Here is a 20232-nt window from a genome sequence, read left to right as displayed (position 1 = left end):
TCATGTGCTGTACTGTTCTTTGTTCTACATAACTCAGCAGGCCAGGTGGCAGCTATGGAGGGAAATTGAAAATTGATGTTTTATGTTGATATTCTTCATCTTTAAGGAAAGAGGCTATTTGGCCAATCGTGGTAGTGCCAGCTCTGTGCAAACTTTTCCAATTTAGATCCACATCCCATTTTTCACTTTCTAATAATGCAAATTATTTCTCTCCCATATCCATTTACCCTTAGAAAGTTTATTCTCATCTGAACATATATACAACCAAATGAAATAACATTCCTCTGGACCATGGTGCATATATCACACACAGCACATAAAACAAAATATTGCCATAAATAAGTTCATAAAATATAATTCAAAAATGCATGAAATACTTAGCAAAGGTGAGCAGTAAAAAGCTGACTATCCCAGTGATGAGAGCTCGGTGGTGGCAGGGTATTCATTAGTCTCACAGCCTGAGTGAAGAAGCTGTTAGCCAGTCTGGTAGTCCTAGTCCTGATGCTTCTGTATCTCCTTCCTGATGGTAGCGGGTCAAAGTGATTGTGAGATGGGTGGTACAGATCCTCAACAACACTACAGACTCTTCGTCTGCAATGTTCCCAGAAAATGTCACAAATGGTGAGGGGTGGGGGAGGCAGACCCTGGTGATCCTCTTGCAGTTTTTATTATCCTCTTTAGGTCTTGAGGTCTGATGCCTTGCAGCTTTCGAAGCACACAATGATGTAGCCAGACAGGGATCAGATAGGATTCTGATTCCTCTCTAAACACATGATCCAGATTTTATCAGCCCTGTGCTGTTAAACCCAGCAAAGCGTTTCAATGGCTCCCTGAGTTCACGAATCATGAACCGGAGTTTGAGGCCTAACATCTGGGGTCCTGCCTTTGGCGATTTTGGATTTCAAGGCCTGATAGTCCATGATCAGCATGTCATGCTGATCTCTGCTAAGAAAGACTAGGATGCAAGGACAAATCAGAGGTCTGGAGGTCGAGGCCTAGTGGGCAAATTTCTGTGAGTCCAATGGGGTGGTCAAAGCCCAGCGGTCTGCAGGAGGCAGGAGGTCTGTCATAGGACACCGTCTGTGGTGGGAGGGAGGGAAGATAGGCATGTTTTACTGCTGTTGGTGCTTCTTGTGTTCTGTGTTGTTCTGCCAAGCATTGTAAGCATGCTATGTTGTTGTCAGAACATGTGGCAACACTTGTGGGCAGTCCCCAGAACATCCTTGGACCGGGTTGATTGGTAACACTTAATAACGTACAAAGTATTTCAGTGTATATACATGTAACAAATGAACTCGAATCTTGGATATTTCTGCTCTATTTTTCGTTTGTGGATGATTTAAAACCCTTCAGTTTGGCTATCAAACCACCAATCAGGAGTTTCACCTAGACACTTATGCTTTTGATACATCTCTCTTTAATCAGCACTGCTCCGGGAAGAATGATACCGATCTCTTCACACTAGTGGTCACCAACCTTTTTAAGCCCAAGATCCCCTACCTCAGCCTCAGTGAAAGGCAAGATCGACTCCAAATCAATTAGTTACACGCATGCACACTGGGGCAGAAAAGAGCGATAGTAAAACCCTGCAACCCGGAAGTAGAAATAACGTATGAACACTAGGGGTCACCACCCTTTTTTTGGCACTGCGGACCAGTTTAATATTAACAATATTCCTACGGACCAGCCGACGGGGGGAGGGGGGTGTTAAACGCGACCGGAATACGGTGGTACTCGAAGCAGGTTCCTTATGTCCAGTCTATTCTGCAATTTAGTTTACATGGCTCTCAGCTGCTGAACCGGTTGCTCACATTTTTTCTGCTGGAAAAAAACTCAACAGGTTTGTCTTTAAGTGCAGAGTGTTGGACTCAGGGTACTGAAGCAGTTTTGAGGGCTTCACTGCCTCATTAGACAGCCTCCGGGCCCGAACTCCAGCCTTCTGCCCACCCGCCGCCAGGTGCGTCTGTTCCCGTGCCGGGACCATGGCGGTCGCAGTCCGGAGAGAGCGACTGACCGAGTGAGGAGTGCGACAGGGCGCGTGTCTGCCCCTCTTGTAGGATCTATCGGCCAACAAAAGTTTGCTTCAGTAGATCGCGCGAGGAAGCTGCTCAGCTGCTTATGAAACCCTGAGCCCAAATTAGGTCGTCTCACCGGGTTCCCCACGAACATTCGATGTGCTAAACAGGTTTAGAGGCGCCGCCCATCTGTCCGCGCTCCAGGCCAGTACCAACGGCACTTCCTGCCAGCCGCACGAAGCGGCCGGTTACTCAAGGACAACCAATGATCCCTGACGCGCTTGGCTAATGACCTTGCGTGTATTCAAGTTCAACAGTGAGCATGACAGGGAATGAGGAAAGCTGCAGCTGACTCATATTGTTTCCTTGCGGTTGGGGACACTGTAGTGCGTGGCGGGGGAGCTATACGCATGCGCACTGGGCAGAAAGAACAGAACTAAAACCCCGCAACCCAGAAACAATCTCTCAACAATCTCTTTTTTTTGGGATCTACTGGGAAAGTCTCAAAGATCGACTAGTCGATTGTGATCAACGGGTTGGTGACCACTAATTTACACGGACTTTATTCTGGTTTCATCCAGGAAATTCACTGGTGTATCCTCTTAATGGTGTTAAAAAGCTCCCTGAAGTGTGAAGAATGGCACACGGGTACCACTGTGGCATAGCAGTTAGCACAATGTCATTACAGCTCGGGATGTTGGAAGCTTGGAGTTCAATCCCGGCATTCTCTGTACGTCCTCCCTGTAGGATGTGTGGGCTTTCTCTGGGTGCTCTGGTTTCCTCCCATATTCCAAAAGTGCACTGTGTATGTTAACAGGTCATTGTAAATTGTCCTGTGATTAGGTCAGGGTTAAATCACGGTTGAGGGAGGTTGCTGGGCGGCTGGACTTGAAGGACCAGAAGGGCTTAGTCCGTGCCGTATCTCTAAATAAAATAAACACTAATTCATCTGGGAATACTCAATGAATGAACGATACAGAGATGTACAGGAACAGAGAAGCTTGGAGTGCATGCTTGTATGCATAGATTGCGTGGACAGCTGAGACTTTTTCACAAGGCGAAAATGACTGATACTGGGGCATCACTTTAAGGTGACTGGAGGAAAGTATAGGGTGCACGTCATTGGTAAGCTAACTACACAGAGAATAGTGGGTGTGAGGAACATACTCCCAAGAGTGGGGCGGGGGGGAAGAAGGATGGTGAAGGTAGATATATTAGGGACATTTAAGTAACTTTTAGATAGGCTCATGGGTGATTAAAAATAATAGAGTGCTATGTTTCAGAAAAGTTTAGATTGATCAAAGAGTAGGTTAAAGGGTTGGCATAACATTGTGGGCCCAAGGGTGTGTACTGTGTTATAGTGTTCTATATAACAGGCAGGATAGACAAAGGAAAGTTGGTGGATGTCTCTGAAACATTGAGTGTGTGTTTTCAGGCTCCTCAATGAGAAGAGGGCATTTCTGACATCGCCTTTTGAAGATGTCCTGGATACTGGGAGGCCAGTGTCCATGATGCAGTTGGCTGAGTTTACAACTTTCTGTAGCTTTTTCTGATCCTGTGCAGTGGCCCCTCCGTACCAGATGGTGATGGAACCAGTTAGAATGCTCTCCACTGTACACGGTAAAATGGATCAAAATGTAAGCATATCTGTTATCCATTCTTGGGTTGACAACTGAAATACTCTCCTAGCTGCCTTCTGTGTGCAAGGAGATTACCAACCAAGAGAACACTGAGACAGTGCTATACGGACCAGAGTAGACTGCTCTGGAAATGCAACAGTGACGTCAGGGACTCAGTGCAGATCTGCAGAGATTTCACTCAGTCAGCCTGAAGCAAAGTTACCCCACAGAGCATTTGCTGTTCACGTATCCCTGATCCTGGATCAGAGTCCCGATGAAGGGTCTCAGCCCAAAACATCGACTCTTTATTCCTCTTCATCGATGCTGTCAGACCTGCTCACTTCCTGCCAAAGGGTTTTGGCCTGAAATGTTGACTGTGCTTTTTGACAGAGATGCTGCCTGGCCTGCTGAGTTCCTCCGGCATTTTGTCTGTGTTGCTTGGACTTCCAGAATCTGCAGATTTTCTCTTGCTGTGGAGTTCCTCTCGCATTTTACGTGTGTTGCTCTGGATTTCGAGCATCTGCAGAAACTCGTGTTTAATATTCTTATTCTGTGTACAAGCAGAATTTTATTATTGTTCCTGTGTAGGTTGGGGCTGTGTACTGTGACAGCTTGGTTCACCGTAAGATTCTTTTGTGTGCGTTTTCCTGAATCTGTCTATGTTCTGTAACATAACGCATGTGCCTGCTTCACGGTACATTCATAATTATGAGTAACAAAAACTGCTCAGGACATAACTTACCATTGAGAAACACAATAAAGACATTTGGATATGAAAGTTCTTCCCCACAAAGCAGATTGACATCTTCAACACCAAGATTGAAGGCCAGTTTAATAATAGGAGCATCCTCCATGTCTGTGGTGATGTGTGTCATCAGAGCCAAATTCTTCACCAAACCACAAGCCTACAGTACGAGGACAGAAATTGCACCATTTAAAGATCATACAACACAGGATGGAATCCCAGAGGTTCAAGATTTGTTTCGAAGTTCAAAGTAAATACAAAGATACACCACAGAATCAATTAAAAGCTACATACAATTCAAAAAAACAGTGTGCCAAAGACAACAACCTGCAGATATATATGTAGGGCTCTCAGTACCATTAACTGTGGTGTTAACTGTTCAGGCTAACAAAATGGCTTCTCTGTATTGTTATAATGAAATGGCTTCTATGTAATGTTACTTAATGCTGTAATGGGTTTCTGAAGCTGGAATGTTTGGGTTATAACTGCAGATAAGGGGGGGGAACTAACCAATGGAGAATTGTTATGCTAGCTTGTATGTGTGAGCTGAGTGGGAGTTCAGTCTTTTTCGGGAGGCGAGCGAGGAGGACGGTTGTCTGAGGAGCGGACAGCGGTTCCAGGGCGATAGATACTGGACATTGGCGGCTTGGACGGTGGCCGAAAGCTCGGAAGGTCGTTGTGGATGGTACTGGAGGCGTGAGCTCCAACATATTAAAATATCATGTGCACAACTGATAAACTTACTGATTTGGCACCTTTAGGTTATCTGTTTCTACTAACCCATCACTAAGAAATAATTATAAAGTTGCAATTATTTACTCGCCTTTGCTGTATTGTCCGATATTTGTGTTGCGAGTGTGTATTGGGGGGGCATTACACTGTATTTACACCAAAGTATTGCACCGTTGGAGGGGCGACAGGGGTAAATTGGGGGCACGGATGCTACATATAAAAAAAGAAAATAATAATAAATAAGCAATAACTATCAAGAGCATAAGTTGCAGAGCCCTTGAAAGCGAGTCCAAAGTTTATGGGAATAGTTCAGTGACGGTGAGTGAAATAATCCCCTCTGGTTCAAGAGCCTGATGGCTGAGGGATAATAACTAGTGAACCTGGTGGTGAGGGTCCTGAGGCAGCAGCGAGATTTAGACCATTCAGCCCATCTGATATCCACTCTCCTGCCTTCTCCCCGTAACATTTGACACACTGACTAATCAGAAACAAATCAACCTCCACTTTAAATATATCCAAAGACTTGGAGAGCATGGCTTGGATGGTGGTGGTGGGCAGGGAGGGCTTGAAGATGGACGTTGCCTGAAGAGTGCTGAAGAGAAAGGCAGGCAAAAACATCAGAGGCTTGGAAATGCCAGATTGCTGATGCTGAAATCTGGACTGCTGGTGACCTGACCAATCTCCTCCAAAGCGAAGGAATTAAATTCAATAGGTTATAAAAACCATAATAAAGAATATGGTTGCATAAAGTTACTGGATCAGCAGCCAGAGTTCCAGATCACTGAACCAGAGACAAGTCAACATAGAACATAGAATAGTACAGCACAGTACAGGCCCTTTGGCCCACAATGTTGTGCCGACCCTTAAACCCTGCCTGCCATATAACCCCCCCATCTTAAATTCCTCCATATACCTGTCTAGTTAGTAGTCTCTTAAATTTCTACTAGACAATGATGTTTGAGAAACTTAATTCATGTTAGTAAGTAAAGATATCAGTGACCCTGAAACTAGTGGATTGCTGTAAAACACAGTGGTAATTAGAACATAGGACAATATAGCACAGAGCAGGCCCTTTGGCCCACAACATTATGCTAACCCTTTAACCTACTCCACAATCAATCTAATTCTCCCTTCCACATGGCACTCCATTTTTTCTATCAGCCATGAGCCTATCTAAGTTTCTTAAATGTTCTTAATACACCTAACTCTACCAGCATCCCTGGGAGCACGTTCCATGTATCTACAACTCACTGTGTAAAAAAAACTACTTCAGATATCCCCCCTATATATTTCTCCAATCACCTTAAAATTATGTCCCTTGTATTTATCAATTCCACCTTGGGGAAGAAAACTCTGGCTGTCCACTCGATCGATGACTCTATCAAATCACCTTGCATTTTCCTTCACCACAAAAATAAGACATTTTCTAACCCAGGCAGCATCTCCTCTAAAGCTTCCATATCCTTCCTATAATGAAGTGACCATCCTTTCTATTAATATCCTTTCTACAATAAGGAGACCAGAACTAAACACAATAACTGGTTCATTATAGTCACATGTTCCGAGGTCCAGTGAAAAGGGACGGTTGGTAAAAAAGTAAAGACAGCGTGCAGTCAGATGGTCAGGAAGGACAGGCAGGTGGTGGGACTTAGTTGCAGTCAACCGGCTGAGTATCAAATCATTAGGGATGCAGAATCAAAAGGATAGCAAATACAGTACTCAAGGTGTTGTATCTAAATGCACGTAGTATCAGAAATAAGGTGGATGATCTTGTTGTACTGTTACAGATTGCCAGGTATGATGTTCTGGCCATTACTGAATCTTGGCTGAAGGATGGTTGTAGTTGGGAGCTGAAGTCCAAGGTTACATGTTATATAAGAGGGATAGGAAGGTAGGCCAGGGGTGGGGTGGGGTGGCTCTACTGGTAAAGAATGGAATCAAATCAGTAGAAAGATATGAGATAGGATCAGAAGATGTTGAATCCTTGTGGGTTGATTTAAGAAACTGCAAGGATAAAAGGACATTGATGGCAGTTATCTACAGGCCTCCAAACAGCGGCTGGATCACAGATTACAACAGAAAATAGAAAAGGCAAGTCAAAAGGGCAATGTTATGGTAGTCATGGAAGATTTTGACATGCAGGTCGATTGGGAAAATCAGGTTAGTAATGGATCTCAAGAGAGTGAGTTTGCTGAGAGCAGTTTGTCATTGAGCCTACTAAGGGATCAGCTATACCGGATTAGGTGTTCTGTAATGAATCGGAGGTTATTAGGGAGCTTAAGGTAAAAGAACTCTTAGGAACCAGTGATCACAATCTGATTGAGTTCAACCTGAAATTTGATAGGGAGAAAGTAAAGTCTGATGTAACAGTACTTCAGTAGAGTAAAGGAAATCACAGTGGTACAAGAGAGGAGTTGGCCAAGTAAACTAGAAGTGGCAGGGATGTCAGCAGAACAGCAATCGCATGCGTTTCTGGGGAAAATGAGGAAAGTGCAGGACATATTTATTCCAAAAATGAAGAAATACTCAAATGGTAAAATAGTACAACCGTGGCCGACAAAGGAAGTCAAAGCTAATGTAAAAGCAAAAGAAACGGCATACAACAATGCAAAAAATTAGTGGGAAGATAGGGGATTGGGAAGTTTTTAAAAACCTACAGAGAGCAACTAAAAATAATTAGAAGGGAAAAGATGAACTATGAAAGCAAGCTAGCAAATAATATCAAAGTGGCTATTACAGTTTTTTCAAGTAGGTGAAAAATAAAAGATAAATGAAGCAGAAGAAATAATAATGGGGGACAAAGAGATGGCTGATGAACTATCTAACCAATCGGGACACGGTTGTCTCTCCAACACAGTGGGATGAGGTGATTCAATGGCTGGCTGAACTGAACAGCACATTTTATTTTTATCCAGAAACCCTTTCTCTTGCCATCACTATTTTGGACAGGTGTTTGGCTCTGATAAAGGTAAGGAACATGTGTTAAATCTCAAAGGTTTTCATTTAATTTGTGTTAACAAATGTATTTAAAACAGTGCAAATTAAAGCATTAAGTGCACATCTCTGAATAATCTAATGCTAGTCTTGTGCTGAGTTATTTTGGGACAGTGCAGACACTCCTTTCCAACCAGGATTGGTAGTTTCTGGCTTGCATAGATTTGGTTATTAATTGCTGAATGTGAAACCTGGCTCCTGTGAGCTTAACTTCAATGAGAACTAATCAATATGTGGACAGCTCACCAAGAGGAAGGGCCATACTGGATCTGGTTATATTGGGTAATGAACCTGGCCAGGTGGACTGACCTTTCAGTGGGTGAATAGTCAGGGAACAGTGACTACAACTCCTTATCGTTCAGGAAAGCTACTGATAAAGGATAGGTAAGGACATTGTGTGAGAGTTTTAAATTGGAGTAGGGCCAATTATGAGGGTATTAGGCAGGAAATAAGAAGTGTTAGTTTGGAACATCTTTTCTCTGACAAGTGCATATCAGACATGGAAGGTGTTTAAAGATCAATTGCACTAGGTACAGGAAAGGTATGTTCCTGTTAGGACGGATGGCGATGGAAAGATAAGAGAACCTTGGATGTCCAGAGAGTTGATGAATTTAGCCAAGAAGAAAAAGGAAAAGTATGTAACGCATCGGAAGTCAGGATCAAATTAAGCATATGAGTCAAAAAAAGCCTAACTAAAGAAGGGAATCAGGAAAGCCAGGAGGGGCCATGAAAAATCCTTGGCAAGTAGGATTTAGGTGAATCCCAAGACTTTCTATACATACATCATGAACAAGAGAATAACTAGGGAGAGGGTGGGACTGCTCAAGGATAAAGGGAGAACAGTTGCTTGGATACAGAATATGTGAGTGAGGTACTTAATGAGTACTTTGCTTCAGTATTTACCAAGGAAAAGGACAAAGAGGATGAGGAGTTAAGTGCTGAGTGTATAAATATGTTAGGGTGTTTAAGACATCAAGGAGGGGGTACGTATTGGACATCCTAATGAGTCTTGAGGTGGATAGGCTCCAGGGACTGATGGGATTTACCCCAGGGGTTATTGAAGGAGGCACGAGACAGGATTGTTGGGCCCCTGACCAGTATATTCATGTCCTCTCTAGCCGCAGTCCAGGAGGACTGGCAACTGGTTAATTTTGAACCAACTTGATTTGAGTTTTTGACAGGTGATGAGAGAGATTGATGAGAATAGGGCAGTGGATGTTGTCTACAGGAATTTTATAAGGTGTTTGACAAAGTTCCTCATGGGAGGCTAATTCAGAAGATTGGGGTTGCAGCAAATTGGCTGTTTTGATCCAGAACTGGCTTGCACAGAGAAGACACAGGGTGAAGGTTGAAGGAACTTATTCAAGATGGAGGTCTGTAATTAGTGGAGTTCTGCAAGGATATGTGCTGGAACCTCTGCTGTTTCTAATGTATATAAATGACGTGGATGGAAATGTAGATAGATGGGTGGATTAGTAAATTTGCAGATGACACCAAAATTGGTGGAGTTGTGGATAGTGTAGAAGACTGACAATATATAGATCAGTTGCAGATATGGGCAGAGAAATGGCAGATAGAGCTTAACCACACATGAGGCTGCTTACCAAGTTAAGAGCTCATGTTATTACAGGAAAGTTACTAAAATGGTTAGAGCATTGGCTGATTGGTAGGAGGCAGTGAGTGGGAATAAAAGGATCCTTTTCTGGTTGGCAGCCAGTGACTAGTGGTGTTCCACAGGGGTCGGTGTTGGGACCACTTCTTTTTATATATATATATAAATGATTTAGATGATGGAATAGATGGCTTTGTTGCCAAATTTACAGATGACATGAAGACTGGTGGAGGGGCAGGTAGTGATGAGAAAACAGGAAGCATACAGGACTTAGACAGATTAGGAGAATGGGCAAGAAAGTGGCAAATGAAACACAATGTTGGAAAATGCATGGTCATGCACTTTGGTAGTAGAATAAATGTGCGGACTATTTTCTAAACGGGGAGAAAATCCAGAAATCTGAGATGCAAAGGGACTTGGGAGTCCTTGTGCAGAACACCGAAAAGGTTAACTTGCAGGTCGAGTTGGTGGTGAGGAAGGCAAATGTAATGTTAGCATTCACTTCGTCTAGAATACAAAAGCAAGGATGTGATGCTGAGGCTTTATAAGGCACTGGTGAGGCCTCACCTTGAGTATTGTGAACAATTTTGGGCCCCTTGTCATAGAAAAGATGTGCTGGCATTGGAGAGAGTTCAGAGGGGGTTCACAAGGAAGATTCCAGGAATAAAAGGGTTATCAGACGAGAAACGTTTGATGGTTTTGGGTCTGCACTCGCTGGAATTCAGAAGGATGAGGGGGGAATCTCATTGAAACCTTTCTAATGTTGAAAGGCCTGGACAGAGTAGATGTGGAAAGTATGTTTCCCATGGCACCCTTTCAAAACAGAGATGCGGAGAAAACCAGAGGGTGGTGAATTAGTGGAATTTGTTGTCACATACAGCTGTGGAGGCCAGGTCGTTGGGTGTATTTAAGGCAGAGATTGATATGTTCTTAATTGGACATGGTATCAAAGGTTACAGGGAGAAGGCCTGGAAATGAGGTTGAGGAGGAGAAACAAAACGCATCAGTCATGATTGAATGATGGAGCAGACTCGATGGGCCAGATGGCCTAATTCTGCTCCTGTATCTTATGGTCTAATACAAAGAAACACAATAGAATCATGAAATACCGCACACAAGAAAACCAATGTGCAAAAGACAACAAACTGTGAAAATACAAGAGAGAAAAAATTCCACTTATTAATAACAATAATAATAAATAGGCAATGAATATTGAGAAGATGAGATGAAGAGGTCTTGAAAATGTGTCCACTGATTGTGGGAACAGTTCAGTGCTAGGGTGAGTGAAGTTATCCCATCTATTCAAAAGGCTGATGATTGAGTTGTAATAACTGTTCCTGAACCTAGTGGGGTGGGTCATGAGGCTCCTGTACCTCTAACCTGATTGCAGCAGTGAAAAGAGAGCACAGCCTGGATGGATGTGCCGTCCTTCAACACTGTTCCTTGTAAATGTACTTGATGGCGAGGGAGGTTTTACCTGTGATGTCATCCCACTTATCTGGTTCTTTTCTCAGTAAATTGATTTTTGGATTGTTCTTGTCAGGATTTGATCTTACTGTGAACTGAGACATAGGGACTGCACTGGGAACAGTGGAGGAAGATTCCATAGCAACGTTCAGAAGGAATTTGAACTCAGAAGCCCCTGTTTGGAATTCATACTTGTCTAACCACAACTTCTATTCTTTGGATGGAGGTTAGAGAAGCACAAGTGAGAAGCTTAAGTCCAGGAGTTGATGGGTGAGATGAAGAGGGGTGATAGAACATCAGGCCTAGCGATGTCCTATTGCTGACATTTCCAGGTAATAACTGCTGGTGGATTTCTGATGTATAGTGTGTGTGGTGTGTGTGTGTGGTGTGTGTGTGGTGTGTGGTGTGTGTGTGGTGTGTGTGTGGTGTGTGTGTGGTGTGTGTGTGTGTGTGTGTGTGTGTGTGTGTGTGTGTGTGTGTGTGTGTGTGTGTGTGTGTGTGCGTGTGTGTGTGCGTGTGTGTGTGCGCGCGTGTGTGTGTGCGTGCGTGCGTGCGCGCGTGCGTGTGTGTGTGTGTAAACCTTAATAAATCAAAGTATAGAATACAGGATTTGGGATGTTATGTTGAAGTTCTATAAGATGTTTGGTTAGGCCAAATTTGGAATATTGTGTGTAGTTTTGGTCTTAAGAAGACTGATATCCCCCCTACATTTGGCCTTCAATCACCTTAAAATTATACCCCTTGATATTAATAAGACCGAAAATTTTACAAGGATGTTGCTGGGACTTGAGTTATAAGGAAAGATTGAATAAATTTGGACTTTATTCCCTAGATCACAGGAGAATAAGGGGGGATTTGATAGAGGCATATTAAATTATGAGGGGTATAGAAAGAGTTAAAGTAAACAGACTTTTTCTAGGGTGAAAAGTGAAATGTTTAAGGGGAACATGAGAGGGAACATCTTCACTCAAGAGGGTGGTGAGAGTGTGGAATGAGCTACCAGCACAAGTAGTAGATGCAGGTTTGATTTCAGCGTTTAAGAGACATTTGGTTAAGTACGTGGATGGGAGGGGTAAGGAGGGCAGGTCCAGGTGCAGGTTGATGGGACTAGATAAAGTAATAGTTCGGCAAAGACTAGATTGGCTGAAGGACCTATTTCTGTGTCGTAGTGCTCTGTGACTCTATGATTCTGATCACAGATATTCCTTGTATTTCTTCCTAACTCTTATCAGTCATGTTGATAAAGAACTTCAGTACATGTAACTCAGAAACTTAAGCACCTACAGCAGGGGGCCAAATGCTCTTCTGCCCCACTGTACCCTTCAACAACTAGTCATGACCTCCCCACAACTTTACCTCTGCAGAAATACAGCTTCTTTCATCTCAGAAAACTTCAAACCTGCAATACATCCAATGTCCAATCATGAATATTTCTTTACAGTATTTCCAAAGATTGATAACCATTTATATCGATGTTTCTCTACATGTTAATCCAGCATAACTGAACATGAGACCATAGGAACAGAATTAGGCCATTCGGCCTATCAAGTCACCTCTACCATTCCATCTTGGATGTTCTTTATCCCTCTCAACATCATTCTCCTGCCTTCTCCCCATAACCTTTGACATCTTTTAATATTTGATAGGTTTCATGCTGATCCCTGACAGCAAGGCTGTGACTCTCTGTGATAGTTTACCTCAGCACCTACACTGTAGCAATAACAGCAGCAGCAACAAAACTTGCAAATAACACAATAAAATCCACTAACCTAGTGGCTAGAGTAATGCTTTAGAGCGCCATTGACTGGGGTTTAATTCCTGTGACTGTACGTTCCCCCTGTGACCATGTGGGTTTCATCCGGGTGTTACAGTTTCCTCCCACATTCCAAATATGTACAGGTCAGGGTCAGTGAATTGTGGGCATGGTATGTTGGCATCGGAAGCATGCCGAAACTTGCAGGCCACCCCCAGCATATCCTTGGATTGTGTTAGTTGTTGATGCAAGCAATGCATTTCACTGTATGTTTCAATGTACATATGACAAATAAAACTAATCTTCAATCTTTTAGTGATATGGCATTAAAATGCTCAGAGATAGCATACCTCTCCTTCAGGAGTGTCTGATGGACACAGCATGCCCCACTGTGATGGCTGCAGGGACCTGGGGCCACTCACTTTCCTGGTCTTCTCAAATTGTGAGGAGATCCTGGTCATCATACCCAAGGCAGCGATGTAGGACAAACGTGATAATACCTGAGTCACCCCCTGACGATCCATCTTAAACCTCTTCAGAGACCAGTTTCCCTGGAACAAACCACAGTGACAAGATTCTGAGTTCATAACTTCTAGTCGCAATAGTGTAGGATTAGACAATGGTAAATTAGAGATGCAGCTCAGTAACAGGTCCTTCTGGCCCAATGAGCCCACACTGCCCAATTAAGAGACATAGATGACTACAGCACAGAAATATACTCTTTTTTTGGCCTACCTGGTTTATGCTGAACTGTTATTCTGCTGTCCCATTGACCAGCACATGGACCACAGCTCTCCATACCCCGTGTACTTCTCCAAACTGCAAATGATCCCCCACACACCACTTCCACTGGCAGCTTGGTTTACCCTAATGATGAAGTTCCCTCTCATGTTCTCCTTAAACATTTCACTTTTCACTCTTTTCTATGATCACAAGTTTGAGCCTCAATTACTCACATGTAACCTGTACATCTTTGGGCTGTGGGAAAAAGCCAGCACATCCAGTGGAAACCCACGTGGTCGTGGGGAGAACGTACAAACTCCTTACATACAGCAGCGGTGCTGTAATTGCGTTACACTCATGGCTCATTACCATGCTTCCCCAAATCTAAGGAAAGTCTGGGAGATAACTACAACTCCAAAGTTGTAGTCCCATTCTGGACAGTCTGAGTGCTGTACATTCTAGTAAGACTAAAAAGCTCTGGATAATTGTCCAAAACAAAAAAAACAAGTATATTGCACATAGAGAATATAACAGATGTATGCTTTATTTATTTATTTAGAGATACAGCACAGAGGAGGCCCTTGCTGCCCTTTGAGCCATGCCACCAGCATTGGCCGACAACCTCCATTTAACCCTAACTCAATCACGGGACAATTTACAATGACCAATTAACCGCCCTGGCATGTCTTCGGACTGTGGCTCAAAACCAGAGGATCCAGAGAAAACCCATGCATTTGATGGGGAGGACATAGAGGGGCTCCTTATGGAGGACACTGCCACACTAATCACTACGCTACAATGCCACAATAATGTAAAGACTTTTCTAATATTGAAAGTTCTTCTGGGCCTCACTGGACAGATGCTGGAATGACTGCCAGCTGGGTGTTCAGACCAGGGAGTGCATTATTAAGATAAGTGCTCGGCCATTCAGAAAGGAGATACGATGAAGTTTCTTCACTCCGGGGGTGAGGAACGCATCTTGGGAACCGTCTACCCAACAAAGGCTGTAGAAGCTTAATTGCTGAGTATAATCTAAGTGAAGATTGTATATTTTTAGCAATTATGGGAGTTAAGGGATTAGTGCAAGGAAGTGGTGGTGAGGTGAGAGTGAAAGATCAGCCATGATGTTAGTGAATGAGGGAAGAGGTTTAAAAACTGAATGGCCTGACTTCTGCTTCTATTTCGTATGTTTGTCAGCAACTTAAACAAAACGCTGATCATGACTCTAAATGACTTAGATTTTAGATTCAGAGATACAGCACATTAACAGGCTCTTCTGGCCCAACAAGACTGCGCTGCCCATTTACCTCCATGTGACCAATTAACCTATCAACCTATACATCTTCAGCATGCGGGAGGAAACCCACTTGGTCATGGTGAGAGTGTACAAGCTGCTTACAGACACTGGCGAGGACTGAACCTGGATCACTGGTGCTGTGCTGTAATAGCATTACACTAGCTACTATGCTGCTTATGGTGACGTACTCAGTGAAATATAGCCATATAACAATTACAGCACAGAAACAGGCCATCTTGGCCCTTCTAGTACGTGCCGAATGCTTACGCTCACCTAGTTCACTGGCCTGCACTCAGCCCGTAACCCTCCATTCCTTTCCTGTCCATATACTTATCCAATTTTACTTTAAATGACAATACCGAACCTGCCTCTACCACTTCTACTGGAAACTCGTTCCACACAGCCACCACACTCTGAGTAAAGAAATTGCCCCTCGTGTTACCCTTAAACTTTTGCCCCCTAACTCTCAACTCATGTCCTCTTGCTTGAATCTCCCCTACTCTCAATGGAAAAAGCCTATCCACATCAACTCTATCTATCCCCCTCATAATTTTAAATACCTCCATCAAGTCCCCCCTCAACCTTCTACGCTCCAAAGAATAAAGACCTAACTTGTTCAACCTTTCCCTGTAACTTAGGTGTTCAAACCCAGGTAACATTCAAGTAAATTTTCTCTGTACTCTATTTTGTTGACATCTTTCCTATAATTTGGTGACCAGAACTGTATATAATACTCCAAATTTGGCCTTACCAATGCCTTGTACAATTTTAACATTACATCTCAACTCCTATACTCAATGCTCTGATTTATAAAGGACAACATACCAAAAGGTTTCTTCACCACCCTATCCACATGAGATTCCATCTTCAGGGAACTATGCACCATTATTCCTAGATCACTCTGTTCTGCTGCATTCTTCAATGCCCTACCATTTACCAATTTGGATTATTCCTACCAAAATGCAGCATCTCACACTTATTAGCATTAAACTCCATCTGCCATCATTCAGCCCACTCTTCTAACTGGACTAAATCTCTCTGCAAACTTTGAAAACCTACTTCATTATCCACAACGCCACTTACCTTAGTATCATCTGCATACTTACTAATCCAATTTACCACTCCATCATCCAGATCACTGATGTATATGACAAACAACATTGGACCCAGTACAGATCCCTGAGGCACACCACCAGTCAACAGCCTCCAACCTGACAGTTATCCACCACTACTCTCTGGCATCTCCCATCCAGCCACTCTTGAATCCATTTGACTACTTCAATATTAATACCTAATGATTGAACCTTCCTAACTAACCTTCAGTGTGGAACCTTGTCAAAGACCTTGCTATAATCCACATAGACAACATCCACTGCTTTGCCCTCGTCAACTTTCCTCGTAACCTCTTCAAAAAATTCAATAAGATTTGTCAAACATGACCTTCCATGCACAAATCCATGTTGACTGTTCCTAATCAGACCCTGTCTATCCAGATAATTATATATACCATCTCTAAGAATACTTTCCATTAATTTACCCACCACTGACATCAAACTGACAGGTCTATAATTGCTAGGTATAAATGGTGACGTACTCAGTGAAATGGTGACCGCTCTGCCCGCGATTATGCAAAACTGCAGAGAGTTGTGGACATAACTCAGCATTTCACAAAACCAGCCTCCCTTCCATGGACTGTCTGTACTTCTCACTGCCTCAATAAAGCAGCCAGCATAATCAAAGACCCCACACACACCATACAATTTCTCTTCTCCCCTCTCCCAGGGGCAAAAATTACAAAAGCTTTAATGCACCTACCACCAGACTCAAGGACAACTTCTATCCCACTGTTATAAGACTATTAGAGGATCCTTAGTACAGTAAGGTGGATGCTTGAACTCACAATCTACATCCTTAGGCACATATATACAGCTAGGGTGACTTCTGCACAGTACTGTATTTGTCAACATGGAGTGAAAAATGAGTTTGAAAGTCTGATGGGAGCAAAGGATGTTGGGAAAGACGAGGGTGGAGTGCCACGGGAGGGGTGTGGGACAGGTGGCAGAGGAGGAGCAGGATGTGGAGTGGGTGCAGACACATCCAGCCCTGAGACACAAGGCAAGGTCAATTGATTCCAAACAATTGGTTTATTGATCATTACAGAATGTCTCTCTGGTGCTTCTTGCTCCCTCCCCTGTCCCTTCCCCTTCTCCCAATGTTTCCCCTCTCCCTGCCCCTTTCCACTCTCAGTCCCTCAGTCCACAGCAGAAACCCAGAGCAGAATCGGGTTTATCATCACTTACATATGTCATGGAATTTGTTGTTTTTGCTGCAGCAGTACAGAAAATAACTACAGTACTGCAGTACTCAGGCTAAGACTTTTGCACAGTATTATGCCTAAATATTAGACTGCACCCTACTGTCTGTCTACACGGCACCTTCTCTGTAGCTGTGACACTTCATTCTGCATTGTTATTGTTTTACCTTGTTCCCCCTCAACACACTGTGTAATGATCTGATCTGTATGAACAGTATGCAAGACAACATTTTTACTGTATCTCAGTACAAGTGACAAAAATAAACCAATTCCAGTATTTTCAAAGTGGGCAACAGTTGATCACTGGTAAAGACCCTCCTATTGTACAGCACTGCCTCGACACACACAGGACATCGAAAACTGAGAAATCTAGTCATACAGCCTCACAGCATGGAGAGGCCACTCAGTACAATCTGTCCATGATAACTGTTATGCTCAGCAAGTTAGTTCCTTCTGCTTGTATTTGACCCATAGCCTTCTAAATCTCTCCTATCCATGTGCCTGCCTCAACCACCATTTCTGGCAGCTCATTCCAAGTACACACCATCCTATGCATGAAGAAGCTGCCCCGATGTCCATTTTAAATCTCTCATCTCTGATGTGAAACCTTTACTTTATCATCTTCTCCCTGGCAAAATGCCTGTGTACTTTCACACTGTCTATACACCCCATGATATTATGCAACTCTGCCTGTCACACCACCTCTCAATCTCTTGCATTCTAGAAAACAAAGTCCCAGTATACACAACCTCTCTTTCTAACTTGGGCGATATCCTGGTAAATCTTTTCTGCAGTCTTTATTTTAATAGCATTATTCCAGCACTATACAGAGTACTCCAAGGTGCCATGGTACTGTAGAGGTTAGCACAGTTCTTCTACAGCTGAGGGTGTCTGAGTATGGAGTTCAATCCCAGCATCCTCTGTAAGGAGTCTCTGTACATTGTCCCCATGGAATGTGTGGGTCTTCTCCAGGTGCTCCTGTTTCCTCCCACATTCCAAACACGTACCAGGTAGGTTAATTGGCCTTTGACAATTGTCCTGTGATTAAGTTAGAGTTAAATTGGAGGTTGCTGTGGAGTTGCTGAGTGGTGTGGCTTGAAGGACTGATTCTGTGCAGTATCTCAAAATAAAAATTAAAAAAAATTAAACCATAGGCCAGAACAGATTTAAACAGAGCAATCACACAGCATTCAATGGAATCAATCCTGAACGTAGCCCCCACAATTGTAACCCTCAGGTTCGGCCAGCTCGTGCTCGTCTAGGGAAAAACAGCCTCTGGTCCCGCCAAGCTGAGAAATCACGTTTTGGTGGATGCTGTGTAATGTACCACCCAGTTACAAAACCATAACACAGAATATCAGCCAGTACACCATGTGCAATCACATGATTGAACTTTATGAATCTTTATTGAATATAGGGTTAGTAATGAAAATACCGTAAATTCCGGTGTATAAGCTGAGAATTTGGCCCTAAATTTTGGTTCTAAAATTAGGGAGTCAGCTTATACAGAGGGTGCCAACTTTGGAAAAACGAATACACGGAAGACAGGTCGTATTTATCGGCTGTTTTTGAGTCAAATTCGTTCCACTGTCATCGCATGAATTCTTTGAATGATTTATTTAAACTCACATCTAGTGGCTGGAGCACGGACATCAAACCACCGGGGATGACTGCAAAGTCCGTGTTTTCAGCTTTCAGTGCTGCTTTTGTCTCACCTGACAAGTGTGCTTTGAACATGCCCCAGACAAGTAGCGACTTTTCCTTCCCGAAACCTTCGGGATATCGATGCCACACTTCTCTAACCCACTTCAAGTAACCTGCTTCATCCATTCAGCAGCGTTCTTGAACGTAAACAACACCCCGCGGGAATTTTCTGAGCAATCTATGTTTTTTGTCTCAACACAAGATCTCCTCTATTCATAAATCAGATGCACCAACTTCGCGTAGCTTTGAAATTTTTGCAGACCTCACAGTGTTTTTCCGCCCATTTCAACGCTTGAACTCGAATCATTTCTCTGGTAACAATGCACCCGGACGATCGCTGGTGATTCACCCACTGTAAAACTTTTTCTTCCAGTTCTGACCACTGGTATGTTTTCCTGCAGTTTGCACATTTCGTCTTTGGCATTTCCCTCAGCATGTCCTCTGCCTTTCTCCACTCTCTCACTAGTTTCTAGTTTACACTAAACTTCTTAGCAGCTGCAGAATTATTCGTTCCTTTAGCAAAATCAACAACCTTCAGCTTGAAGCCAGCATCATATTGCATTTGTTTTAATCTTTTGCACATGGAGGTCGTAAACTCAATATTGAGTAGACGTACTGATCCCGCCACCCCGTGTTATGTTTTAACGAGATTACGATGGGCGCTAAATAGTTTCACTGGGGTTACAATTCTGAGGATTCTTTACCATTGGAGACCTAATCCAAAACTTCCCTCCCTGATTTATTTATTAAGAATTCGTTTATAATGCTGTACAATGTGGAGGCCTGTTTTCTTAGCAGGTACTGGTTCACAAAATTTCCCGGTTCCAGATCTGGCAAAGCTGAGTACCGGCATGTGAGATCTTGTGATCTTTTCTGGTTAAATCAAAAACCTCTACGAAAGGTCGGCTTATACAAAGGTAACATGAAAAAGTCACTTTTTTAACCTTGAAAATGGGGGGTCGGCTTATAATCCAGAATATACGGTAAAGAAAAGGGCCCATTTCAAGGAAAAGTCAAAAGTGCACGTTGGAGCTCACTCATTCGCCATGCTTCCACCATCGATCTCCTCCAAGCGTCGCCAACCTTTGGGCCCTCGCTCCTCAGTCCACTCCAACCAGTGGTCTACCAGCTCTCTCCACACACATTCATCTTCGTCTCTCCTCGACCAAAGACCGTGAAAAATCTCCTTCCAGATTTACAAGACTGATTGGCTAACATGCATACCACAGTCCCGTTATCTCCAGCCATAACCCGAAC

General features: G+C 43.3%; 1 protein-coding gene across 4 annotated transcripts in view; it reads right to left on the bottom strand.

The window, feature by feature from the left end:
* The window catches only part of polr3b (polymerase (RNA) III (DNA directed) polypeptide B), a 152465-nt gene that overhangs the window by 60893 nt on the left and 71340 nt on the right, over nt 1–20232 (bottom strand). For all 4 annotated transcript variants that reach the window (XM_059978574.1, XM_059978575.1, XM_059978577.1 and 1 more), the window contains 2 exons: nt 13288–13488; nt 4377–4539 (listed from right to left, as the gene is read on the bottom strand). In XM_059978574.1, coding sequence (XP_059834557.1) covers nt 4377–4539; nt 13288–13488 — 364 coding nt within the window. The remainder of the gene's footprint in view (nt 1–4376; nt 4540–13287; nt 13489–20232) is intronic.

Source organism: Hypanus sabinus, chromosome 8 (genome assembly GCF_030144855.1).
Source record: "Hypanus sabinus isolate sHypSab1 chromosome 8, sHypSab1.hap1, whole genome shotgun sequence".
Classification (NCBI taxonomy): Eukaryota; Metazoa; Chordata; class Chondrichthyes; order Myliobatiformes; family Dasyatidae; genus Hypanus; species Hypanus sabinus.
Note: the sequence above shows the minus strand (reverse complement) of the source record. Positions and strands in the feature narration are given on the sequence as shown.